The 27,101-nt window shown below is 58.1% G+C and overlaps 1 protein-coding gene across 8 annotated transcripts in view; it reads left to right on the forward strand.

Annotated features, from left to right (window-relative positions):
- AHDC1 (AT-hook DNA binding motif containing 1) overlaps window positions 1-26,306 on the forward strand; it is a 64,285-nt gene extending 37,979 nt beyond the window's left edge. For 6 of the 8 annotated variants that reach the window (XM_082451062.1, XM_082451063.1, XM_082451059.1 and 3 more), the window contains 5 exons: window positions 5,066-5,243; window positions 10,324-10,435; window positions 10,581-10,618; window positions 11,015-15,922; window positions 26,169-26,306. In XM_082451062.1, the coding sequence (XP_082307188.1) occupies window positions 11,089-15,879 (4,791 nt within the window). In that variant the 5' untranslated portion in view covers window positions 5,066-5,243; window positions 10,324-10,435; window positions 10,581-10,618; window positions 11,015-11,088 and the 3' untranslated portion in view covers window positions 15,880-15,922; window positions 26,169-26,306. Of the gene's footprint in view, window positions 1-3,279; window positions 3,984-5,065; window positions 5,244-10,323; window positions 10,436-10,580; window positions 10,619-11,014; window positions 15,923-16,261; window positions 16,934-26,168 lie in introns of those variants that run through there. The other 2 variants (XM_082451064.1, XM_082451061.1) reach the window with 2 other exon arrangements.
- The last annotated feature ends 795 nt before the right edge of the window (window positions 26,307-27,101 follow it).

The raw sequence follows: 27,101 nt of genomic DNA on the forward strand, positions 1-27,101 counted from the left end.
CACCCTAACACACACGTGCACACACAATCAATCTCCAAGCAGTCTTAAGAAACAGCTTCAGGTGGGAAGCCTGGATGTGGAGGCTGAGTTCAGCCGATACTAGCTTGATCTGTGGCTTGGGCAAGTCTCCCGCCCTCTCTTAGTGTCTTTTCCCCTCTTCAATAAGAAGCTCCTGTTTCCTGAGCACCTGTCCACTTCATGCTGCGTTATCTCGTGAGGCTGGCGTTATCATTCCTGCTTTCCAGCTGAGGAAACTGAGGTACAGAAAGCTGAGGTTCCTGGTGAGGAAGCGGTGGAGCCAGGGGTTGGAGCCGCTGTGTCCTCCTTCCCGTGGCCCCCAGTACTCTGCCTGCTGGTCTGCAGCCTCAGCGCTTCCCTGGCTGCTGCCTCTTCCCCCGCTCCCCAAAGCCAAAGAGACTGAGCCTCTGCTCCAAGGTCACTCCGCTTGGCCTGGGAGGAGTTCAGACTTGAACCCAGGCCCCTTGGCTCCTGTCCTCCCTCACTTTCTGGCCAGCAGGCTGGGCCTGTTCCCTGGGTGAGTCATGCCCCTGGACTTTGGCCTCCTTGTCAGGCTCTGTGGCCTGAATTTGGAGAGGGGGCCCTTGTAAGAAAGAGGGGCTCCCCTGGCCACAGCGGGAGTCTGAAGCTATCGTCCCACTCCCTCAGCCCTGGGCCCCGAGGGCATGGTGGCAGCGACCCCTCCCCTGCCTCCCCTCCCCCACCTCTAAGAAGTCTTGTAGGAACTGCTCAGGCCTCGTTGACAGCCTCCCTCCACTACGCAGTCTGCCCCCTCCCTCGATAACAGCTACATTCAGTTAGAAGTGGGGTGGGGGTGGCTGCTTGGGGAGGTGGCATTTTCAGGTTGTCTGTGTGCTCAGGCGGCTTTCTTCCCAGCACTCATCTTCCCCAGCTCCGGGCCAGTGGGTTACCCAGGAGGGAGGCCACGGCACCTCCCCTCCTGGTGTTCAGGGACCAAGGTCACTCCCAGAGCCCTGTGCACCTCCACCTCCTGGGGCCAGTGGTGTTTGTCACTGGGGCAACATGTGGCTGGGCCCGGCTCTGGCAGTGCTGGGGTGACATTCATGCCCTGTGAGCTGTGACGCCTCTGCAGGCAGAGGACGGCACCACCAGGCTGGCAGTGATGGGGGAGGGGTGGGGTGGGCTGTCACCCGTCCAAAGCAGCCAGGGTGACATGTCGTTTACCCGTCCTGCAGTCTGGAGGGAGGAAGGGGTGAGGTTGGTGTCCCTGGCTTATATGTGTGTTCGGGGGAGGGGTCCGTACCTCTGTCACACCTGGAAGGTGAGGCGTGTGTGTGTGTGTGTGTGTGAGAGAGAGAGAGAGAGAGTGAGTGAGAGACAGGTTCTCTGTGCATTTCACATACTATCAGTGGGTGAGGGGGCGCCTGGTTGTACGTCAGTTACACCATTGTGAGGGTGACAACCTGTGTTCTTGTCTCATACTGTCTGGGGGTATCAGATGTGCCCATCTCAGGCTTTGGGGGAAGTGACAGGTTCTGTGCTTAGCTCATCCTGTTAGGAGGGTAGTCACCCACTCGTACTCCTGTCTCTCTGACTGTTGGGTATGTGTGAGATGTCACCATGTGCCTATCTCATGCCGGTGTGGGGAGTGACATGTGTGATTATCTCATGCTGTTGGGGGGTTGTCAGTAACTTGGGAGCTTGTCTGTCACCCTAAAGAGACGACATGTTGCCCAGTGGTATGGGGCTGACAGTTGGCAGGGCCCCAAAGGGCAGGCCAGAGCAAGCACCCAGGCCACGGGCACAGGGACAAGCTGGGACGGGGGAGTCTCTGTTCCACAAGACCTACCTTCTGACCCAGGTGCCAGCCCTTGGGACTGTTCCCCAGGAGGAAGGACCCAGCGTTTTGCAGATGGTGTGGAAAGGGGCCTCTGGGGCTGGGGCAGGTGTGACCGGGGAGGCGGGGCGCCAGGCAGGGCTGGCATGGGGGCCTGTGTCCCCGCAGGTCTGGGAGACCCTATTGCCTGCCTCTCCTGCCCCTGAAACTGTTAAACTAATTAAGGCTGTGGAGCCGCAGGATTAATCGGGGCAGCTCGGCGCGGGCCGGGAGCTCAGGTAGTCGATTAGTGCGCCGCGGAGGATATTGGATTTCTGAACCGCAAGTCAGCACTATTCCGGCCTGTTATCTCTCCCAGGCTCGAGGGTCAGGAGGCGGGAGGCTCCGGGCTCGCTGGCCGCCCCGCCCGGCGGCTGCGGATCAGCCGCTCCCCCTGCCCACCCGCGTCCCCACCCACCGCCCCTGCCCTCCCTGGCCCTGCGGCAGGTTCCCGCTCTGTCACCCTCGGGTCCCCTCCGTCAGGCTTGCGGCCCCAGTGCCGCCCTCCGCCCCCTCAGTCCCTCCTGGCCTGACTCGCACTCTGTGCCTCGCTGACACGCTCGCTCCTCAGCCTCTGACTAGTGTCTCCACCCCAGTCGCCTTCCCTGTCGCTCTCCCTGTCCCCCACTCTGTTAGCCTCTCCCGTCACCCGTCTCTGATCCTCTGCTTTTGTGTTTGTGTGTGCCTGTTCTCATGTCTCTCTGTCTCTGTCTCTCTCCCTGTGTGTCTCTGTGTATCTTTCTCGCTCTCTCTCTGTCTTTTCCTCTCCCTCTGGCGCTCAATCTCTCCTCTCTCTCTCTCTCTTCCTCTCTCTCTCTCTGTCTTTTCCTCTCTCTCTTGTGTGGTCTCGGCTGGTGTCTGCAACCAGAACAAATCTCCCCCAGCCAACACCCCCTGAACAAGGAGGCCAGAGCAGCTAATGGGAAACATGTGATTCTGCCTTGCGCCTGGAGCACCGTGAAGGGAGCCTTAGTCCCAGCTCAGCCCCTGCTCCCCCCTTGCTGCATTCCCCCCACCACGCTGTCCCCTGCCTCCCAGCATCCCCCCAGCCTGTGCGGGCACAGGCGCAAGTTCCCCAGTCATTTACATTTCCGGGGGTGTCGGAGCTGGCGTTTATCAGTTGGGGAGTATCAGGCTGTGGAGGGGTTGGGAGCAGCTTTACTCCTTAGGTCGCCCCAGCCCCCAGGGCCAGGCAGACCTCATGCAGACTCCCCCCACCCACCACCACCATATGTAGGAGAACAGGGCCAAGATGAGCTGAGCTGTGGCGGCCTTGGGGGGGGCAGCCAATCCACCCCCACTGGAGGGCTCTGGGGCCACCCAGATTTCCATCTTTTCCGCCCTCCTGGGCCTCTGGGGAGCTGCAGAGGTGGGGGCTCCCTAAGGGCTTGGGAGCTGCCCGGCTGCATTTCTCTGCCCACCCAACCACGGGGGAAGGGGGGACGGATCAGAGGAGGGAGGCTCTGGCAGGTTGGAATTCTCCTTCTCTGCCTGTGGATAAATTGTCCCTAATCCAGGCTTGGGGAGTTGTCTGGCTCCTACAGAAAAAGAGAGAGAGAGAGAGAACGCAGGAGATAGGGAGGGAGGAGGGAAGCAGGCATACAAACACAGTGACACAGACACACGCTGTCTCACAAAGGGTCTCCCATGCACACACACACACGCGCGCGCACACGCACTGACAAGTTACATAAAGGCACCACACAGACACTGAGGCACCGTTCTACTGACAGGCATACCATGGCACACAGACTCACACATGTTGACATTGACACAGACATACAATGACATGGCACAAGGACCCACTGACATACACAGATGCACAACGATAAAGTCAAACAGCACACGCACGCAGAGTTACACACGTGAGCACATACTGACCCACAGTGAAACAGACCCACAGGGACACTGTGACCAGTCATGCCATCACACCGTGACCCTGAAAACCCAGAGAAAGGCAGAGGTAGGAGGGAGGCAACACTGACCCACAGTGACACCAGTGCCCGCAGTCACAGGCCTCGAGACTGGAAGCCTGCAGGGACAGCAGAGGATCCGCCACACCCCCCGCCCCAGTACACACGCCCAGAGAGTCAGAGATGGGCAGAAGCCGGTTCAGCTCCTGACAATGGTGAGGTGCAGAGAGCTGTGTGCACACGGGCACTCACCCCCTGACCACAGCTGGGCACACCTCGTCACACATTAGGTACACACTCACACCTCCGTGTCCCCACAGGCGTGCAAACATAGGCTCAGCTGGACACACACACAGAACTGAACAGACCCAGATGCACACACCCACACGTATAATTGAAGACACCGAACACAAGTATCAGCTCACTCACACACACACACATACACACAGTCCCATATGTGTACACTCTTACACATATACTCGTATAGACATACAAATACACCCAGAGAAGCATACAGAAGGCCAACTAGACCCAGGAAGCCACACACAGGTGTATTTGCCCAGACAGCTGACGCTCACAGACGTGCATCTGTACAGGCAGGATCTCTGACACACACACACACACACACACACATACATTCCCAGGCAACCAAAACCTATAAGCAGTCCATGAGGCCTGGTTCCCAGACCCACTCTCGGCTTCAGTACAGACCTCAGGGAGGCAGACAAATGGGCAGGAAGCAGGGTGGGGCGGTGGTAAGGAGGGCCATGGTTATTAAAGAAAACAAGAGACATATAACCAGTCGCTGATGGAGAAGGGTAAATGCCAGCTGCGTATACATCTCTCATGAACATCTACATTCACCATCACTTTGAACAGCAATTCTCACACCTACGTTGTAAGTGAGCTCTTAGCATTTATAGTTTCCCCAGAGTGCTTCTCCCCATTCATAAGCTCTCCCCATTTTATAGATGAGAAAACTGAGAGCCCAAGAGGTTAACTGACTTGCCCAAGATCACATAATTGGTGAGTGTTGAGCCAAGGACCATTCTGACTCCCAAGGCCAGGTTCTTTTCACCATAGCATGTGTGTTCATGTTCACGCGTACATGTACCTACCCGCACGACGATACTACCTGGGGTTTCAAGAGATAGGCTCACACTCCCCAGTGAAATGAAGTTGGAGCCAATTTCATCCTGTGCAAGAGTGGACCCCATCTAGGACGGCCTCCTGGTCCCTCTGTCTGGCTCATCCTGTATCCATGCTTATGTCTGGGGTGCTGTTTTTGTTTCCACAGATGGGAGCTTGCCTGCCTGTCTGCCCATTGGCCTGGACCCCAGAGCCTGCCCAGCTAAGTGCGTGCAGAGGGCCCCGGCTTCGGGGCAACTCTCAGGCCGCCGAAGAGACCACCCTGGAATCACTGGCGAAGACAGGCCTTTCTTGCTGAGCTGGGCCTGTCTGCACAGCCTGCTCAGGTAACAGTGTGTAGGGAAGCCGGGTCTGTGCCTGGCCACCCCAGGAAGTGGGAATCAGGGGTACTTCCTTCCCAGTCCTAGCAGGGATTCCCGCCTCCCAGCTTAGGCCAAAAAGAGGCCCTTTAGAATCAAAATATTTTAACCCAACTTACTCAGACTCCCCATTATCCAGAAAGGTGAGTTCCATGGATATACAGGCAGTTCCCTGGAGTCCTGCCTCCTAGTCTGGGGACTCTTCCCTGCACCTGGATGACCTGAGAGAACTGGGAAGGGAAAGGGGTTGTGACAGTGACCAGAACCCAGGACAGAGGTAGAGACCAGAATGCCTGATGTGTGAAGCTGACCCCGCAGGACCCCTCTCTTCTAGAGTCTGTGGAAGCTGAGAGGACCTGGGTATGCTAGGCTGCCCTCCTGAGATGAGATGGGGCTGGGGTGGGGGCAGGACCCACCTCCCGACTCTGGGCCCGGATTAGCCCACCCAGGCTCAAGAGCCACAGAGGCCAGGTGGGGCTGCCCTGCCCTGCAGAGGCAACTCCCCGAACTGACACATGAAGCCTCAAGCCTCGGGCTCCAGGAAGCTCCCTAGAGCCCAGCCTGCCTGGGGACCCCACCCAACTTCCAAAAGAGCATTCCTGGGGCCTGAGGTCTGGGGGCGGGGCCTCCTGGGATTGTAAGGGTGGGGAGGTTCAGCTGTGGGAGGATGCAGAGCTGGATGTACCTGACTGTATATGTACAGGGCATCTCATGTGCAAGTCCTCCGGCTTGTGTGCAATCAGGCACATGCAGGACTCTGTCCGTAGGTGTGCAGGGTTCTGCACACAGGAGTAAGTGGACTGGGCTGGGGGACATTCAGAGGCTGTGCATGTGGTACATCGGAGTGAGTGTGCAGGATTCAGAGCGTGTCCTGGGCAGGTGTGGGGAGACTGGAGTGTTGTGTGTGCCACACTGGATGGTGTCTGTGTGCAGGGCGCTAGTGTACACTGGAGAGGTGTGTAGACAAGAATCTGAACACACTGGGGTGATATGTGAGTACAGTGGGGTGGGGTGTGTACACAAAGATCCTTCAGCGTGTCACCGGGGAAGCGTGTGTTCAGGGTTCCGGCTGCACACTGGGGGTGGTATGTGCACGTGGCTCCGTTTGTGCTTTGGAGGTGGGCTGGGCAAGCCTTCAGCTGAGCTGGGCTCAGCAGTGCCCAGCCTTGTGGCCAAATTGCTGAAGTCACTTCCTTTCCAGCAGCAACTTTCCAGGAGGAGGAGTTCTTCAGACCTGGGCGGGGAGGGGGGTGCAGAACAAGGAGCTCTCAGGGGAAGGAGGTGGGCGGTGGTGAGAGGCTGTGGGGAGGGCCTGGTGGGGCTGGAGGAGGGGAGTCCTCCAGTAGACAGAAGGAAAGACAAGGACAGGAGTCTGGAAGGGCCAAGGGCAGGAGGGGATGGGGGCGGAGCAGGGCGGGAAGCGCACAGTCCCTGGGTGACCTCGGAGAGAGGAAGGGAGGGCTGCCCGGCAGGGTGACCCTCAGGTTCAGCCAGAGCTGGCGCTGGTGCCCACACACCTGGCACCCAGGGCTGGGGGCTGGCAGGGGGCGGGTCTGGGGCAGACCTGCTTGCCAGGTGCCCCGCTCCGGGCAGGAAGGGGGTGGACAAGGGCTGCACAAAGGAGCTCTGTGTGGCTGGGGGTAGGGTGGGGTGGGGTGTGCTGTGCTGTGGTGGGGAGCCCTGATGATTCCAGGGGGTGGGGCGGGGCTTGCTCCCCTCGGGGGCATCAGTGGCTCTAAGGGGACACCTAGTGGTGAGGGAGGGTAGTGCATGGGATGACCTAGGTGGGAGGGGTGCCGAAGCTGGGTGGGGGTAGATTAGAAGTCAAAAATTAGAATTGGTGGTTGGGACTAGGACAGTTAGAGGAAGCTTCAGGGGAGGGGGCTGACTCTCTGGACAGTGAAGAAGTTTGGTTTAGAGGAGCCCAACAAACCTAAGTGCAGACTCCAGCTCTTCCCTGTCATGGCTGTTTGTCCTTCAGGGCATTACTTAACCTCTCTGAGCCTCCATTTACATGCCAAATAAGTGACAGCTGCCATTATTTTTTTCATCATTGTTATTTTTGTTATGATTTTGGTCTGGAGTCAGGTTGGAAGAAGATCTTCAGGTACAATTGGGCGGCTGGGAGGGGGCTGAAGAGAAGGAAGTTGAGAGGGGTGATGCATAGTTCCTGAAGGGGCAGATCCTGGGAGATAAAGGCCCTGAAGGGAGGTGATGGGGGAAGTTTCACAGCAGCAGTGATAGCCCCTTTGATGCAGAGTTTTCCATTTGAGGACATCCCTGAGCCTTCAGTCCGGGCTGGGAGGGAAATGGTGTTGGGGGGGTGGGGAGGAGTATGCAGGCTAGAGAGAGGGTCATGAGGCCGGAAGTGAGAGCTGGGGCTGGCAGCCTGGCTCCCCTGGGGAGGTTGTGGGTGGGGGAGGGGAGGCTGCCTGGGGAAGGGGTGGGGTGGTCACAGCCGCAGCGGGGGAGGGTGGGGCTGGGGACTCAAGGATGTGGGCTGGCCCTTCCCGGCACTGTGCATAGCAGGTTGGGGCCCCCAGCCCCCTTCCCTCCCAGCCAGCTGGTGTCCCCATAGGCAGGCTCAGACACACTGACCCAGAAGCAGACAGATGGACAGAAGAACCTTTTCGACTTTGTTCACAGACGTGGGATAGGTGGTGCCCTTGGGAGGGGTCCAAGAAAATGGATGCCTGGGTGTGGTGGGGAGGGGTGCCAGCTGCTTCCCTCAGATCCTGGAGGCTTCGAGAGAGAGCAGTGGACAGAGTCAGGAGGTCTGGCAGGACGACGTGCCCAAAGGTCTTCACGGGTGGGTGGAACAGAAGCAACCACTGGAGAGGAGGTTTCTCTCTTCTGCCAAGATCACACCCTCAGGCCCCAAGTGGGAGGTCTCCAGAGCAGGGAGGGTTGGTGAGCCCCACCCTCAGTAAGGGAGGGATGATGGCTTCTGGTAGGCATCTCAAAGAGGGCAGCACTGTGGATCCACCGTACTGTTGGAAATCTGACCCGGAGACTCCACAGAGTCTGAGCCCCTTCCCTCCTTTGTGAGTGTCTTACCCACAGTCCTTCCTGCAAGAGCAACAGTGAGATTCTTGAAGCAGAGAGAGCCTAGCCTAGAAGGGGCCAGGCCACAGTCTGCAGGCAGGCATGAGAGAGAACAGAACCCTGAGTGATCGAGTAAATGGGACAGTGAGGAACAGCTGAGGCCTGGGACCTGCAGGGACAGGGGATGTTCTGCCTGGATGAGCAACAAAGAGGCCCTCTTCATGCCGTTTTGTGGTCTTGGGCAAAGTCTCTTTCCCTCTTGCGGTCTCAGTTTCCTTATCTGTAAAATGGGAGGCGCACGAGGTGGCACTAGAACAGTGTAGCCACTAGGGGAGCCAATTAAAAATACAGATTCCCAGATGTCCCTTCAGATTTATGAGTCAGACTCCCCTGGACTAGGGTCTGGGTATCTGCAAGGTTACGTAGCTTCCCCAGGCCCAGGGTTTGGAAGCCAATGGGTTAGATGATTTTAAGGTTCCTTCCATCCTTAAGTGAGACCACAGCTCTAGAAGGAGCACTTTCAGGAGTGGCTGAAGGAGAGTTGCAGGAGCTGGGAGTGGAAGGAGGCTTTGGACTTGGCAGAATTAGGAATCTTGCCACTTAGCAGCTATGTGACTTCAGGCAAGTTATACAACTGCTCTGAGCCTGTTTCCTCTGTAACGTGGAAACAGTAAACCATGTCTCCCAGGTTCGGTGACGATTCAGTGGGTCATATATGTGGAGGTGCTTCATAGATTGCAAATTGCCGCCCACCAAAGGGGAGTGGATGAGTGTCCCTGCCCACACTCTCCTGTCCCCAAGTCAGCTCTGCAGTCTTTCTGTGGAGTTAACAACCCTGGGCAGCGATCCTCCCAGTGGTCATGGACCATTCAGCTCCCTGCTCCCCCAAACCCCAGCTCCTGGGGATCAGCCGGGGCCCTGAGTCCCCAGGCTCCCTTGGGTGTCAGACATGCCTGGATCTAAATCCCAACTCTGCCCTGACCAGCTCAGGGAGTCAGTCGGTAAATATTTATGTAGCATCCATAGCCCAGGCCCTGGGGTCAGGGGATACAACGGTAAACAAGACAGACACAGTCCTTGCCCCTGAAGAGCCCACACTCGGGGAGGAGACACACTGAACAGCCAGTCATACAAGTAATTGACATCAGTCATGATAAATACTGTGAAGGTGAAATAAAGAGGGCTCTAAAAATATGTAGCAGGGGCCGGATCGAGGCTAGAGGTGGCATGGAGGGCGGAGAATGTCCCTTTTCACATTCTTAATCTCCTTCCCTCCTTCCACATCCTACTTGGGTCCCACTTTTGAGTCTGGAGAGGAAAGAGAGAGAGCCTCAGGGGGAAAGGCGGGGCTAATTGTTCTGTGTGCCTCATTCATTCATTCGTTCAGTAAATATTTTTTGAAGCACATTTGTGGCCCATGTGCTGATCCGGGGGTTGGGAGATACACACAGAAGTCAGCAGGACAGAAATCCTTGCCTTCATGGTGCTTAACCACCTTCCAGCGGATGGTTTCCTCGACTGTGAAAGCGGGGATGATAATCGTATCGATCTCAGGTTTGCAGGGGGGTTAGGTGAGGCAATCCATATAAAGCACTTAGTCAGTGTTTGGCAGCAGAGAAAGTGTCCCCAGAATATGAGCTTTTGTCGTTGTTGACTCCCTGGTGTGATTTGTTAAACCTCTGACCTCAGGCACTCTTCAGTTTTTCTTTGCAGCTCTTATCCCGCTAATAATTAAGTCACTTACAATAATCTGATAAGTGTTTGTCTACCCAGTCCTTGTGCAAAGTAGGCACTCCATAAATAATGAGCATATGAATGAGTGAATGATGTTACTTCATCTCTGAGCCTCCATTTCCTCATCTGCAAAATGGGGTTATTAATAGCCCCTACCTCGCAGGATTGGTATGAAGAATTAAATGAAACGATGCCTGGACAGCTTCCAGCCCAGTGCCTGGCGCGCAGTAGGTGCTCACTAAACCTGAGCTGCGGTGGTCCTTTCCAGGCGCTGTCCACGCCCCGAGGCCTGGGCTCAGGCCGAAGCTGCTCCACAGCACCCCCAGCTGACAGCCAGCGACTGGCAGAGCCCCCAGGCACGGGGGCCCTCTCTCTTTCAGGTCAGCTGGGCGTGCGCTGGAGGGAGTACTGGGGGAGCTGGGGTTGGTATGTGGGGGAGACTGGGCCCCGTGGGCAGGTGGGCAGTGGTTGGGCTGTGGCCAGCAGACCACTGAGATCTCCTCTTGCCTGTCTCGTTGCCCACAGAGATCTCCAGTGTGACAGCCCAGGCGGCAGAGCCGAGGGTGAGTGGCCGGGATTCTCCTAGAGCCCTGGGGATGGGGCAAGAAGGAAGAGGCCGTGTCCTTGATAGAACTTCCGGGCCCTCTGACAGGGGCCTGGCCCTCTCCTGACGTTTGATCCACCTTGCTGATGGGCTTCCCTCTCAAAAGCGGGTGAACTGTTCTCCCCCAGCCCTTAGCCAGAGTCTAGACAAAAGTGGGTGAGCTGTCAATAAGTGGAACTGGGGCCCATGGGGGTTCACGATGCGTGTGGTGGTTTAGGAAAAGCTGGGGGTCAACGAGGGGATTGGGCTTCGGGAGGGGACTCAGGGGAGGGGTGCAGGGGATCACTGAGGTCATGGGGAGCTGATGAGGACTTAGGCGTTTGGTGAGGGACCTCCTGCCTGTCCTGCCCGGCAGGTCCTGGTCCCGGCTTCTCGCACCCTCATGTCAGCCCCGGCCCCGCCCGGCGGCCCGCGGAGGACAAGGTCAGGATGCGTGTGAAGCCCCAGGGCCTGGTGGTGACTTCCAGTGCCGTGTGCAGCTCTCCTGACTACCTCCGGGAGCCCAAGTACTACCCCGGCGGCCCCCCCACCCCCCGGCCCTTGCTTCCCGCCCGGCCCCCTGCCAGCCCACCCGACAAGGCCTTCGCCCACACCTTCTCCGAGAACCCGCGCCCACCCCCACGCCGGGACCCCAGCACCCGGCGCCCACCAGTCCTTGCCAAGGGGGACGACCCGCTGCCCCCGAGGGCGGCCCGTCCTGTCTCCCAGGCCCGCTGCCCCACCCCCGCGGGAGACGGCAGCAGCTCCCGACGGCGCTGGGACAACGGGCGGGTGAACCTGCGTCCAGTGGTCCAGCTGATTGACATCATGAAGGACCTGACCCGGCTCTCCCAGGACCTGCAGCACAGCGGTGTGCACCTGGACTGCGGTGGCCTCCGGCTCAGCCGCCCACCTGCCCCGCCCCCCGGGGACCTTCAGTATAGCTTCTTCTCCTCACCCAGCCTGGCCAACAGCATCCGCAGCCCTGAGGAGCGGGCCACCCCCCACGCCAAGTCTGAGCGGTCCAGCCACCCCCTCTACGAGCCTGAGCCTGAGCCTAGGGACAGTCCCCAGCCCGGCCAAGGCCATAGTCCCGGAGCCACGGCCGCGGCCACCGGTCTGCCACCAGAGCCCGAGCCAGACGGCCCTGATTACTCAGAACTCGCTGACGCCGACATCCTGAGTGAGCTGGCCTCCCTTACTTGCCCCGAGGCCCAGCTGCTGGAGGCCCAGGCCCTCGAGCCACCGTCGCCTGAGCCAGAGCCTCAGCTCCTAGACCCCCAGCCCCGTTTCCTGGACCCACAGTCACTAGAGCCGCTCGGGGAAGCTTTGGAGCTGCCGCCCCTGCAACCTCTTGCTGATCCTCTGGGGTTGCCGGGCCTGGCTCTACAGGCCCTAGATACCCTGCCCGACTCCCTGGAGTCGCAGCTGCTCGACCCTCAGGCACTTGACCCCCTGCCCAAGTTGCTTGACGTCCCTAGCCGCCGTCTGGAGCCCCAGCAACCCCTGGGACCCTGCCCGCTGGCTGAGCCCTTGCGCCTGGACTTGTGCTCACCCCATGGCCCCCCTGGGCCTGAGGGTCACCCCAAATACGCCTTGCGGCGCACCGATAGGCCAAAGATCCTGTGTCGCCGACGGAAAGCCGGACGGGGACGCAAGGCAGAAGCCGGCCCCGAGGGCCGTCTGCTGCCCCTGCCTGTGCCCACAGGGCTGGCGGCTGCCCTGGCTGAGCCCCCGCCCCCGCCCCCGCCCCCACCTCACGCCCTGCCCGGCCCAGGCCCAGTCCCAGAGCTGGAGCCCGAATCCTCCCAGACCCCAGTGGTCCCTACCCGCAGAGGCAAGTGCCGGGGCGTGCGGCGCATGGTGGTCAAGATGGCCAAGATCCCCGTGTCACTGGGCCGGCGGAACAAGACCACGTACAAGGTGTCGTCTTTGAGCAGCAGCCTGAGCGTGGAGGGCAAAGAGCTGGGCCTGCGCGTGTCCACAGAGCCCACCCCGCTGCTGAAGATGAAGAACAATGGGCGGAACGTGGTGGTGGTCTTCCCACCCGGCGAGATGCCCATCATTCTCAAGCGGAAGCGCGGCCGCCCTCCTAAGAACCTGCTCCTGGGCCCCGGCAAGCCCAAGGAGCCAGCGGTGGTGGCGGCCGAGGCAGCCACTGTGGCGGCAGCCACCATGGCCATGCCGGAGGTGAAGAAACGGCGGCGGCGGAAGCAGAAGCTGGCATCTCCCCAGCCGTCCTACGCAGCGGATGCCAACGACAGCAAGGCCGAGTACTCAGACGTCCTCGCCAAGCTGGCCTTCCTGAACCGCCAGAGCCAGTGCGCTGGGCGGTGCTCACCGCCCCGCTGCTGGACACCCAGTGAGCCCGAGTCAGTGCACCAGGCGCCCGACACGCAGAGCATCTCCCACTTCCTGCACCGTGTGCAGGGCTTCCGACGGCGAGGTGGCAAAGCAGGCGGTTTTGGTGGCCGGGGTGGGGGCCATGCGGCCAAGGCGGCCCGATGCTCCTTCAGCGACTTCTTTGAGGGCATCGGCAAGAAAAAGAAGGTGGTGGCCGTGGCAGCCGCTGGGGTCGGGGGCCCTGGCCTCGCTGAGTTGGGGCACCCACGCAAACGGGGCCGGGGGGAGGTAGACGCCGTGACTGGGAAGCCCAAACGCAAGAGGCGGTCCCGGAAGAACGGGACTCTGTTCCCGGAACAGGTGCCCGGCGGCCCAGGCTTTGGGGAGGCGGGCACCGAGTGGGCCGGGGACAAGGGTGGTGGCTGGGCCCCTCACCACGGGCACCCAGGCGGGCAAGCTGGCCGAAACTGCGGGTACCAGGGGACCGAGGCCCGGGCCTTTGCCTCCACTGGGCTAGAGAGCGGGGCTTCGGGCCGTGGCAGCTACTACAGCACAGCCGCACCTGCGGGCCAGACGGAGCTCAGCCAGGAGCGCCAGAACCTCTTCACCGGCTATTTTCGCTCCCTGCTCGACTCGGATGACTCCTCCGACCTCTTGGACTTTGCCCTCTCTGCCTCTCGCCCCGAGTCCCGGAAGGCATCAGGCACCTACACAGGGCCCCCCAGCAGCGCCCTGCCCGCCCAGCGGGGCCTGGCCACCTTCCCCAGCCGGGGAGCCAAGGCCAGCCCGGTGGCAGTGGGCAGCAGCGGGGCTGGGGCGGACCCCTCCTTCCAGCCGGTTCTGTCCACTCGCCAGACCTTCCCGCCGGGCCGGGCAGCGAGCTATGGGCTAACCCCCGGCACTTCAGACTGCCGGGCAGCCGAGACCTTCCCGAAGCTGGCTCCTCTGCCTTCTGCCGTGGCCCGCTCACCTACCACACACCCGCCCGCCAACACCTACCCCCCGCAGTACGGGGGCTACGGGGCTGGACAAAGTGTATTTGCACCCGCTAAGCCCTTTACGGGCCAGGACTGCGCTAATAGCAAGGACTGCAGCTTCGCCTACGGCAGTGGCAACAGCCTCCCTGCCTCACCCAGCAGCGCCCACAGCGCCGGCTACGCCCCACCGCCTACCGGTGGCCCCTGCCTGCCACCGAGCAAGGCGTCCTTCTTCAACAGCTCTGAGGGGGGCCCCTTCTCTGGTTCGGCCCCCACACCCCTGCGCTGTGACAGCCGGGCCAGCACGGTCTCACCCGGCGGCTACATGGTACCCAAGGGCACCACAGCCTCTGCCACCTCTGCCGCGTCCTCGTCGTCCTCCTCCTTCCAGCCCTCACCTGAGAACTGTCGGCAGTTTGCGGGGGCTTCTCAGTGGCCTTTCCGGCAGGGCTATGGAGGCCTGGACTGGGCCTCGGAGGCCTTCAGTCAGCTCTACAATCCCGGTTTCGACTGCCACGTCAGCGAGCCCAACGTGATCCTGGACATCTCCAACTACACGCCGCAGAAGGTGAAGCAGCAGACGGCCGTGTCCGAGACCTTCTCCGAGTCGTCCTCCGACAGCACCCAGTTCAATCAGCCCGTCGGCGGCGGTTTCCGGCGTGCCAACAGCGAGGCCTCGAGCAGCGAGGGCCAGTCGAGCCTGTCCAGCCTGGAGAAGCTGATGATGGACTGGAACGAGGCATCGTCCGCCCCCGGTTACAACTGGAACCAGAGCGTCCTCTTCCAGAGCAGCTCCAAGCCAGGCCGCGGACGGCGGAAGAAGGTGGACCTGTTCGAGGCCTCACATCTGGGCTTCCCATCAACCGCCTCGGCCAGTGCCGCGGGCTACCCATCCAAACGGAGCACCGGGCCCCGGCAGCCTCGGGGCGGACGGGGTGGCGGGGCCTGCTCAGCCAAGAAGGAGCGGGGCGGTGCGGCGGCCAAAGCCAAGTTCATCCCCAAGCCACAGCCGGTCAACCCGCTGTTCCAGGACAGCCCAGACCTCGGCCTGGACTACTACAGCGGGGACAGCAGCATGTCACCACTGCCCTCGCAGTCGAGGGCCTTCAGCGTGGGCGAGCGAGATCCCTGTGACTTCATGGGACCCTACTCCATGAACCCGTCCACGCCGTCGGACGGCACCTTCGGCCAAGGCTTCCACTGCGACTCGCCCAGCCTGGGTGCCCCTGAGCTGGATGGCAAGCATTTCCCGCCGCTGGCCCACCCGCCCACGGTGTTTGATGCTGGCCTGCAGAAGGCCTACTCCCCCACCTGCTCCCCGACGCTGGGCTTCAAGGAAGAGCTGCGGCCGCCACCCACAAAGCTGGCTGCCTGTGAGCCCCTCAAGCATGGGCTCCAGGGGGCCAGCCTGAGCCATGCAGCTGCAGCCCAGGCCCACCTGAGCTGCCGGGACCTAACGCTGGGCCAGCCCCACTACGACTCCCCCAGCTGCAAGGGTACGGCCTATTGGTACCCGCCAGGCTCGGCCGCCCGCAGCCCGCCCTATGAAGGCAAGGTGGGTTCAGGGCTGCTGGCTGACTTCCTGGGCAGGACGGAGGCCGCGTGCCTCAGTGCCCCACACCTGGCTAGCCCACCGGCCACACCTAAGGCCGACAAGGAGCCACTGGAGATGGCCCGGCCGCCCGGCCCACCCCGTGGCCCCGCTGCAGCTGCTGCTGGCTATGGCTGCCCACTCCTTAGTGACTTGACCCTGTCCCCCGTGCCGAGGGACTCGCTGCTGCCCCTGCAGGATACCGCCTACAGGTATCCAGGCTTTATGCCGCAGGCGCATCCTGGCCTGGGTGGGGGCCCCAAGAGCGGCTTCCTGGGGCCCATGGCGGAACCTCACCCTGAGGACACATTCACCGTCACCTCCCTGTAGTGCCAACTGAAGTGCCGACTGGACCTCGAGGTTTTGTTCCTGGGTGAGTCTGAGGATCTGGGTGCAATGGGAAGAAGCCGGGGGGTGGGGGGGGTTGGGGGGGTGGGGGGGATGAGGACATTAGAGCTTGGGCAAGGGGAAGAAGTACAGCGATGAGCAGGAAGGATTTGAGGACAAGATTGGGGACCCGAGTTGGGATTCAGGGAGTCTGGCATGAGATGTTGGGAACGGTCTTAGGGAGGAGATGGGGCCTTGGGTGGGGAACCCAGTGCGGGGCTTGGGCATTCAGGGGGTCCCATTATTGAAATGGATGGAGGACCATAGACTGGATGGGGCCATCTAGTTCGGTTCATCAAGCGTTCATTTCCCTCATCCATGCTAGGTCCCGGGCAGGGACCACCTGAGTCCCAGGAAGCACTCACCACTTGAACTCTTGCAAGGGAGGGCGTTTGCATCGCCCTGCATGTGACAGATGGAGAAAGAAGCAGGTTGGATAATTATCCGCCAAGGCCCATCCAGGATACTGACCCTGCCTGCTTCCTTGTCTCCCTGGGAGCTTCATTTAGTTCAAGATGCAGTCTGGCAAGGGCCAGGCTGAGGGTGTGGCCAGTATGTCCTTTTCTGGTCTCCCAGGGTACCCCAAAGGCTATTTTTCAACAGGGGTGTTGGGATCTCCCTGTGCCTGGGGACCTGTAGCCAGCGGGTCTATCCCCAGGCAGGATGTTTCCTACCTAGAAAAAGCCAGTCCCTTTCCTGAAGCCAAATGCTCTTCTTAAGAATTCCATTAGGGAACTCCCTGGCAGTCCAGTGGTTAGGACTCCTCGTTTCCACTGCAGGGGGCGTGGGTTCGATCCCGGTTTGGGGAACAAAGATCCTGCGATCCTGCAAGCCTCACTGTGCGGCCAAAAAAAAAAAAAAAAAAAAATTCCGTTAAATATTGTTAGGTATTCAGATATTGTTTTATCAGGTACTGTCACCTCCTTGAGTTTTCTTAATATTTTGTGTTTAGGAAAAGGAAAATAAAGAGGGGAAGTGCCCCCAAAGTGGTAAAACGGGACAGAGTTGGAGGAATCATTTTCTTGATGAACAACCTGCTCCAGAAATGCAGCCATAACTGGCCCATGAGATCCCAGTTTTGGAACAGACCTGTTACAAAAATTGACCCAGACGTGGTGGGTGGTGATGGAGTGGGCTGGGGACCTGTTAGAGCCCCTCACTTCCCCCCACCTCTGCTACTACTACAGCCTCCTGGGAGTGCCTTTTCCTGGAGAATGAATAGCAGGGCTCCTGGAAAGCCCCGTCCCTGCTCTGGGAAGGCTATTCGAGGCCAGGGTGACTCAGGGTCCTGAAGTCATGTCAGTGGAAACTTATTACCCCCTCTCTGCCTGACCTCAGCTCCCTTGGTGCCTGAAGATGGCAAAGGGCAGCACATGGGAGTCAAGCGGCCTGGGGAAGGACCATTCCCCAACTGGCCGACTTGCTACAGGCCCTTGACCAAGCTTTTGCCCCTCCTCCACCCACCCCCCGCCTCTGTTTCCCCGTCTGTTGAAGGCAGTTGACTTTGATAATCTCTTGGGCTCTTAAAACTCTGCATGGCATAGACAGTGGACCAGACTTTCTTGGGGGGCAGCATATTTTTCCTCCTAATGAAACCAGACCAAGATTAAAATGGCCTTCCGTTCCCCATGCACCTCATTGCAAGCAGCAGAGCTGCAGATCTGAAGCAGGCCAGAGAGAAGCTGCTTAGGGTTTAAAATGTCAAACTCCTGATCCTTCTCACTGGAGGGGAGATGTCTCATGGATAATCCAGACATGTGAAATAATCAGAAAACCTTTCCTCCTGGGCTCTGGGTGGGAAAATAAACGGGTGAGGGGGCTGGGTGTTTGGGCAGGTCACGGCTCAGTGAGATACATAATGGAACCACCCAGTGAGGCCTGAACGCAGGAGGAACTGGGATGCCATCCAGCCCCACATTCTGGCCCCGCTCCCCACTCAGAGCTGGGAGTTGACAGCACTGTCCTCAAACCGATGCATTCAGTTGTTCCAGAGACGTCTGTCCAGCACCCACTGCATGCCAGGCACTGGGGACACAGCAGTGAACACCTCAAACGAGGTCCTGGTCCTCAGGGGGCTTCCAGTTTAGCGGGAAAGACAGTAAACAGGATGACACAAAGCATTTGGTAATTATCGCTGTAGGAAGGACTGTGCAAGAGGAGAAAAGCTAGGAGGCCATGAGGGCTTGCAGCCAGCTGACCAGATGCTGAGGCTGATGCCTGAAAGATGAGGGGGGCGTCAGCCAAATGGGGAGTGGGAAGAGCATTCTGGGCAGAGGGAACAGCAGTGGGTAAAGCCCTGAGGCAGGAAGCGGCTCAGCTTTGAGGAGCCGATGGGAGGACAGCAACACTGAGTGAGGGGGTGAGGGGGCAGGGCCAGATCATGCAGGGCATTGGAAGGAGTTTGAACTTTGTCCCAAGACAAATGGGGAACCACTGAAGCGTTCTCAGCTGGAATGTCCTGGGCCACAGTGGAGCAGGGCCGGTGTTGAAGGAGGGAGATCGGCTGCGGTAGCCCAGGCAAGCCGTGGTGGTGGCTTGGACCATGGTGGTGGGAGGGCTGTCCCCCTTCTTCATCCAAACACTCCCTCATCCAGGGCAAACCCCCCCGCCACCGCCCAAGGACTGATTACAATCATTGTGGGAGTGAAGAAGCCTTGGGGACATAGGGAAGGAGAACAGTGAGGAAAAAGAGTTAACAGAGGGAGTGTCACTGTCAACAGAGGGCTTAAGCAGGGAGGACAGTGACACACTCATTCACCAACAGGCAGTGAGCCCTTTTGACCCTGGGCACAGGGGGAGCAGTCACTGAGCTTAGCCTCACATCTTGAGCCCCTCCATGCCCGTCCCGATACCAGGCACGGGGAAGACAAAGCAGACGTGGCCCCTGTCCTCAGAGTGCCCATCCACCCCAAAAAAGCTAAAACGAGCACACAGAGAGCCTCAAACACCTGGTGGCAAGTGGCAGGGAGAAGCAAAGCTCGTGCACCAGGAAGGTGGGCCATGGGGTCAGAAGTCACCTCTCTGCCCCTTTGGTGAGGAAAGGGACATATATTCGTGCTGGGCCCTTTGTGCAACACTGCCTCACTGACCCTTCACAGCAGCCTGGAAGGTACGGTTCCTCACCCTCACCCCCCCATCAGAGAGCTGAGGAAACAGGTACATCTCTGAACCCTGCCCAGGGGATCCATAGGTAGTAAATCATGGCAGAGTCATGATTTGAACCCAGCACTGCACCCCCTCCCAGCCTGGATGCTCTGCTCCCCCTCCACTCTGTGCCCCTGATTCCCCATCTGCAAAATGACGGGTTGGTTGGATGCTCCCTACAACCCTCCCTTTCTGGGTCTGACATTTTAAATGGGTTTTGAGGTTCTGTGAAAGAAGCTGCATCTGAGCCCATCCTTGAAGAATAGGCAAGACTTGGACACACAGAGACGGAGACGAGACGGGGGGTGGGGGGTGGGGGGGGTGGCATTCCAGGCCGAGGAAACCGTGAGCCAGGGCAGGTCACATCCCAATGTGAAGTAGAAGAAGAAAGCTTGGAGGAGCCAGAGTGGGGAATGTGGGACCTCAATGGTCTGGGAGCTGAGTTGATGGGACAGAGAGGGAAGTGGGGCCGGGGTTGGGGGGGACGGTGAGGGAGACTTGGGCCCCGCAAACATCTTCTAGTCCCTTAGATGGAATGCAGAGCCAGACAGACTGGCTCCGCCTTGGGCCCTCAGGGCCAAAGATCAGCCCTTCCAGACCCTGGGGAAAGGGTGGGAGGGTGGGAAGGGCCCTCCAAGGTGTTTAGGGATCTCGAGTCCCCCCTCTCCTCCCTATTCCGTGTCAGGCCTGGACCTGAGGCCAAGAGAAGTGTCACAGGTCCTCCAAGGTTACACCAGCTGGGGCCTCACTGGAGCAGAAGGGCGGCTTCCAAGGCCACCAACCAGCCAGGGTCAGCAGGCATGCCCGGACCTGGACCAGGCACTGGCCGCTCTGGGCTTTGTCTCTCCATGTCTTGAAACCTCAAGAGGTCACCTGATCTTGCCTCTGGCCCTGGGCAAGAGGCCCTCACGTCAGGGGTCAGCCAGGCCTGCCCTGCCTCTCCTGGGCTCCTCTTCCCACTCTCTGGGGCTATCCTCCCTCCAATCCTATCTCTTGCCTCTCCTGCAGCCATTTTCAGGCCAGGACTTCTTGTGCTGAGCCCTCATTTCCTGGAAATACAATCTCTGCATGAGCATGCCCTCTCATGCTCCTCCTCTCCCATCTCCCCACATCCCTGTGGACCCAGAAGAACCCAAGGGAGCAAGGCCCTGAAACTGCAGGGTGGTGGCTAGGAGCATGCCTGTGGGCACAAACAGGCCTCCGTGCAGAGCCCGGTTCCATCCCTTACCAGCTGTGTGACCTGGTGAGTCACATCACCTCACTGCATCTCTTGTGAGAATTAAATGAGATTACCCGTGAAGCACTTAGCCTGTCCCTGGCACACAGGAAGCACGTAATCAGTGGTTGGTAGATGGGTGAATAAAATACCTCCCCACCGTCTGCGCGCGTCACACACCTCTGACCCTTTCCTCCAAGCTCAAGACTCCGTAGCCAGCACTCCTTCACCTGCTCTTCCTGCTTCCCTTCTAGGAAGGAGCTTGTACTCTAGTATGGGTTTGGGTCCTTTGGCAGGAGGCTGTGAATACCACCTAGTTATATGCCTTAACAGTGGGGCTGAGTCCTCCCTGGGCGGTCCACAGACAAGGTAAGTCACAGACCCCACACCAAGGGACCTAAAGCCTGTTGGGCAACAGGACCCAGACTCCTAAATGACCCAGGTCAGCTAGAAACTCTGTCCACACACAGTTATCCACAGCAGTCCTCTCTTTTGGTACAGATAATCTGAAAGAAGATTGCCTTGTGATTTTGTAATACATCATGATTTCTCTCCCAGCAGATTTGCCCTCCTTGTCATCCTAACTTTTGCTGCCATAGTGCCCTCTGTTTGTGCTGGAGGGCAGGAGGAAGTAGGTTAATTCTGTGTTCAACCAGCATGAACCAGGCGCCTGCCCCGGGCCAGGCATTGCATCTGGTACTAAAGGTACCACTGAACAAGATGAGCAGTGTCCTGCCCTCATGGAGTTTACAGCCTTGAAACAGGTGTTCATTACAAGCCTCCATGTGGGCATCACTCTCCAGGGGAGGGACTGAAATGCTCCCACCGGAAATACCAGGGACCACCCTCTTGAACCACTGGCAGGGCAGACAGCAAGAGCTTCCTGCGGGGGGCCGGGTCGGGGGGGGGGCAGAAAATGGGTCTTGAACAAATTTGAGGCTTCGGAAGCTATAGTCCTAGCTCAGCCACCTGGGTCAGCGCAACCAGTGCGTGCCAGGTCTCTGCCCCAACACCTGCTCCCGCTTCCTGAGCCCATAGCCCCCACTGTGGCTGCTGAATGTCTTTCAGCATTTTGGGATGCATGGTGTCTGGAGCAACCTCCCCCCCTCCGAATATTTACTGGATGAATTGATTAAAACATGTCTGCTCTTGTGACTTCATTGCTTAACACCTTTTGATTGCATCCTCCCCTCGCCAGCCTCCTTGCCTCCAAAATAAAGGCCCGACTTCTTAACCTGGTATTCTGGGTATTCAAGGCTGCTTCTTCAGCCCTGACCTCCTGCTCACACAGCCTCCCTTTCTAGCTCTGTACTGTGGGGTCGGGAGGGAGCTTTCCAGGCCCTTTCCCCAGTGTGCCCTGTGTCTTTGCTTTAGCTGTTCCCTGGCCTGGGCCGCCCTTTCCTAGTCATCATCCATCTCCCACCTGTCATTTCCTATCTTTCACTCAGACACTGCCTCCTCCAAGAAGCGTTCCAGGATCCTTCCCAGGCACAATTAATCTCCAGCCCTTTATGCATCCATGACTGCCCTTCCCGGGAATGTCTTCCTCACCATGCCATCAGCTCCTTTAGGCTGGTTACTCATCTCTGTGCACTGTCCCTGTCTCCCCAGTGTCTCGTCATGCCGGGGACACTTCAAGGGTCAGGATTTTTTTTTTCCCTGGAGTCAAAGAAGGGCATGTAGACTAGGGAGAATTGTGAGAGAAAAGGTTAGGCATCGGGGAACGGGGCATGAGCTGGTTTCTCTCAACCCTACTGTTATCAGATGCGCTCCTAAGGATGAGGCAGGGGAGGGGTGTATAAATAAACCAGTTCCAACTCTCAGGCTAACTGGGCTTTTGGAGTTCTGTAAATTCAGCACCTCCCAGTTTACAGAGAGGAAGAGGGACTCACCCAAAGACACAGAGCCACCCAGGCAGGGAAGCACGGAAAGGTAGAGCCAGGAAGGTCCCTTGGGGATCACCCAGTTCCATGTTCTTGCCACTTCCTCAGCCTCCACTCAGTTGCATGCCCAACACATACCCAGATGTGGGACAGATGTCCTTACATAGGCATCTCCGATCGGGAGGGTGGAGGGTATGGGTGTTAGTGGTGGGGGCGTGTATAGCCTCCTCCCAGGACAGGTAAGGAGTGTGAGGCTCTGAGAGGTGAGAGATACGCACAAGGTCACACAAGCTTGGTGGGCAATCATGGATGTAAACCCCATTTGGTCCCACTAGCATCCCTCTCTATGCCCCGCAGTGAGGGAGGTAGGAGAAGATCTCTAAGGAGGGAATGACTGGCAGAGCTAGAGTTTAAGGAATGCCTGTAGTCACTGGTGGACAGATTTTGAAAAACCTCCCTGGAGTGAGGAGGAGAGCCACACACCCACCCACACGCCACAGACTACCCACCCCCAATTGGAAGCTTCATCCCTCAGAGAACTCTGGGTCCAGAGGGTATCTCCATCTGTCAGGTGTGGTCTGGGCCTCAGGGAAGCAGTATCCTCTCCACAGTTAAAGGACTCAAAAGCCTGACTTTGCCTGAAGACATTAGAAGGGCTGGATCAGCCTCCCTGGGCAGCTGTGGTTTGTCTCTGACCCCTTGTCTTTGGTGCTCTATCTCAGTGCCTGAAGATCTCTGCCATTCCCTGTTCAACCCCCTTATTTTACATAGAAACTGAAGCCCAGAGAGGGAAAGGACTTGCCCTAGGTCACACAGCATATCCGTCTCTCAAATCCTCATGCACTCTTTGCCTTCTGCTCCACTGCCTTGTTTGATGCTGAGACCCCTTTCTGGAGGGTAGAGACTAGAAGGTGGGGTTAGAGCTTAGCTCATGGCCTGGCAGTTAGTGGCTATGAATACATGTCTGCTGGTTGCTTGAATGAATGCTCCTTTTGCCGGGGAGAGCAGCTCTCTTTGGACAACCTGATTTATATGTGATCTGTAGCATTTTAAATCCCTGCTCAGCTCTCTCTTGGCACCCCCAGCGCCAGCGCCCACTGACAGGCAGAGACCACTTAAAGCCCTGGCCTCACAGATGGTAAAACTGCTGGAGCATGAGACTCTGCAACGTGCAGTCCTTCGTTATGGAGGCACTAAAAGGTTAAGTCTCGTGAACAATGGCTGGTGTCCTGGGGTGCCAGCCACATGCTGGCATCAGGGATGCGGAGGTACCCCACGCAGGTCTCTGCCCAGGAGGAGCACGGAAGGGAATGACAAGTGCCCCAGTAGCTATGGTAACAGGGCAGTCTGAGGAGGCGTCTGGAGATGTGCAACACCTGAGCTGGACCTTGACTCGCCGATCGGACTTAGACCGGTCACGGCTCTGTCATTCAGTCGGCACACGTTGTTGACCCCAGCATGTGCTGGGCGCCGAAGAGCCACAGTCCCTCCCACCAAAGCTGGGTGAGATGCCCGCGCTGTGCTCCCTGAGTCCCCCAGGGCTCCTCTTGACACACCCCCATCTCCCTGCGTGTGATCGCCTGGTTTGGGGTCCGCTTTGCTTCCCTCTGTGCTCTGTGAGCCCCTCAAGGGCAGGGACCAGATCCGTCTTGCTCTCTGCTTTGTCTCCAGTGCCCAGCACTGGGCCACCTGGCCCAGCAGCACTGCTTCTGTTCCGTGGCGAGTTGAACCTGGTGAAGTCAGGGTTCTGCGTGGCCATAGCATTCTGCTTTCTCCCTGGCTCAGGAACCTCTGGTTTTGATTCTCTCCCCATCCCCCACCCCCCACCATCCCCCCAGATTCTGGCCAAGTCATGAAAGCTGGGGAGGGTGGTGTGAGGAGGAAGGTGAGACAGCGGTGGCTTAGCAGAGGGTGAGAAAGCCTCCCTGCTGCCTGGCCGCCAGCACCACGGGAATGGTTCTGGCAGGAGCTGCCTGCTGGGCTGAGATCACCATGGAGACCTGGCTTGGAGAGGGTCACTGGCAGTGGCTAAGGGCTGGAGGGGGCGGGGGTGACAGGGATTTGTGCAGAGGCTCCCAGCCTGCCCCGGGGCCCTTAGGGGGAGCAGGGGAGGCTGGGGTTCAGCACAGTTCGCTTGCTAAGTAGTTTGGAGCTGCCCATCCTAAATCTCCCCCTCACTTGTCACCCCAATACACCATATGTGTCACCCCAACAGAGGTTCCTTAGCTTGGCAGCTGTTCTTCAACTGCAGTAAAGCTGTCCTACAGATAGATGCCCCCAGCCCTCCAGCTGAACCTGTCCCCCCACCCTGTTTATCACCCTAACTGGAGAACTGACACCCACCCCAACTGCATCCCCTGCCCCAATCACCCCAGTTGCAATACAGCTTTTCTCCCCATCACCCCAGTTGTAATACAGCTGTCGCCCTAACAAGCACACCTCTTACCCCTACGGCTAATATTCCATCCTCCCCTCACCAGCAGGAGACCTGACAGCTTAACAAAGATGCAGCTCCTACCCTCCCCCTCATGCCTCTGCATGCCACCTGGGCTGAGGCACCAGGATGGGGTGCTGTCCCGCCTCCCAGGAGCCCACCTGGCTCCCTGAGGGGAGTCCTGGCAAGTCCAGCCTCGGGACAAAAGTCTTCCCGGGGGCTGACTGCCCAGCAGACAGCAGCCAAGGCTGAGCAGAATTTAAATGTGGCCCCGTTGGAAAGAGAAGCCAAGAAAGAGGACAAGAGAGGGAAGGCTTTCTGTGGCCGCCTGGTTCCTGCAGGGGTGGGGGAGGGTGGATGGCTTGCTGAGGAGTCTCAGAAGGTGGTTTTAGGACCCCCACGCCTGCCCCTTAATTTTGGTGGGTTGGTCACTCACCCAATGTAGGAGACATGAATTTCAGGGCTCTGAGAAGAGGACAGAGCTCTAAAAGAGCCAGGCTAACGACTGGAGGTCTTGAGAATAACTGAGCCCACCCCTTTCCCACTGGGTATCTTCCCACTCACCCCGGCAAAGCTTGGGGTCTGGATAGGGAGTCAGGTCCCCAGAGCCCTGCAAACATAATTAGGACCGACCGTCTAGGGAAAGGGGGTACTTGAGATCTCTATTGTCTGGTGATTGTAGGGACTGGGGACTCAAGATTTTCTGAGCTTCAGGAAGGCGGGGTGCAGCCAAACACAGATGGTATTGTGTTGGGCAATTTCTCTATTCCTTTATTCAGACAGACTTCCTCATCACCTCACCTCTCTAAGGAACAGAATGACATTGATAGGGAATGGGGAGAAGGTTGGATTTGGAAGAAATTAAAGCAGTGGTTCACACCTGTGCTGTGCTAAGGCCCTGTCTTCGCATTATGTCATTCCTCAGAACAGCCTAGGTAGGAGGAATTACTAAATGAACTGTTAACATGAGGAAGCCGAGGCTTGGGGAGCCTAGCTGGCCCAGGCCCCATGAAGATAATGACTAGTACTAATTAGTATCACTTATGACACATTTATGGACCAGGCTTAATCTGCCTCAAGCCACTGAACCTTCCCAACAAATTTACAGGATAGTTCTGTTATCCCCTTTTTACAGATGAGTAAACTGAGGCTCACAAAGATTCACTGACTTGCCCAAGGTCATAGAGCTATTAAATGGTGGTGCTAGCGTTTGAACTCAGCTGTGTCTGACTCAGGAGATCAAGTTCTGAACAGATTGCACTGCCTGGAATCCCAGCTCCTCATCCAGCACATCCTTTACCTCTCAGTGGTGTGGGCCTTGGACACACACCTATTTTACAGATGGGGAAAGTGAGCTCAGAGCAGGCCAGAAGCAGTCCGGAGGCTCATGGACGGGGCCACTTGGAATTTTCTGGGAGAAGGAACAATGCAGTTCCCTTCTCTCAGAATCCTGGTAGGAACCGGGTGGAGGTCCCGCTTTTAGCCTCCCAGTTCCCAGAGCTCAGGGTCTGTCCCTGCCGCTGACTTCTGCCTCTTCTCTTGTGTTTCTCTGCAGCTTTCAGAAAACCAACGCCAAGACCCCTCCCAGCGTCCACACGGTCCTCCGGCAGGCGCCTGCCCCTCTGCCTCCCGCCCCACCTCCCCTGCACCCCCTGCAGCCCCATCGCCCCCCCACCCCTCCCTGCCCATCTCCTCCACGCAGAAGCCGAAGGTGAGCCCTTTCTGCACAAAACCAGCAATTGTAAATACTTTTTAAAAATGTACAAAACTTAAAAACAAAACACAGTTTTAGAAAAAGACAAAAAAAAGAGAGAGAGAGAGAGAACGCGAGCGTGTGCAAGAGGTTGCGAGCGGGGCCTCAAGGTGTCCAGAGCCCCTGCAAGTATGCACTGAGAAATTTATCTACAGGTCGTTTGACAAAAATGAACAATATCCTATTTATTGTATATACTGTTTTATTATAAATCGTGGATTGTATATTGCATTCTGTAAACCTGCTGTGGTCCCGTGGTGTGCAAATTCGCATGGTTGGGGGGAGGGAGAAGAACCTCTTGCGGGAGCTTTTTTTTTTTTTTTTTTTTTTTTCTTATTTTTCACTCTTTTGGGTTTTCTCTTCTGTTGTTGTTGTTGTTTTCTGTTGGCAGGACACACCCAAAGATCCAAGTTTGTATTAAAAAGAAATGAAAAAAAGCAAAAAAAAAAAAACAAAAACAAAAACAAAAAAACAACCTCGTGTCTTGTGAAAGGGGGTGAGTGAGGGTGGACAGAGTGGAAGGGGTGTGACAGCTGGGGGTCGTCACCAGCCACTGGGTCCCCAGAGGAGTTGAAATACCTTCATGTGTTCCCTCCCTCAGAGCTCTCCCTTCTGCCTGAGATCTGAGTCACCTTTGCATCTGGGCCCCTCCCTTTACACCCCAGGCCCTGAGTCTCCCCTGCCTCTGGGCTCTCCAGACTGCCCCCTGGGGTTTCCTGGCCCCTGGTCCATGCA

This window comes from Balaenoptera physalus (assembly GCF_965194825.1).
Source record: "Balaenoptera physalus genome assembly, chromosome: 1".
Taxonomy (NCBI): Eukaryota; Metazoa; Chordata; class Mammalia; order Artiodactyla; family Balaenopteridae; genus Balaenoptera; species Balaenoptera physalus.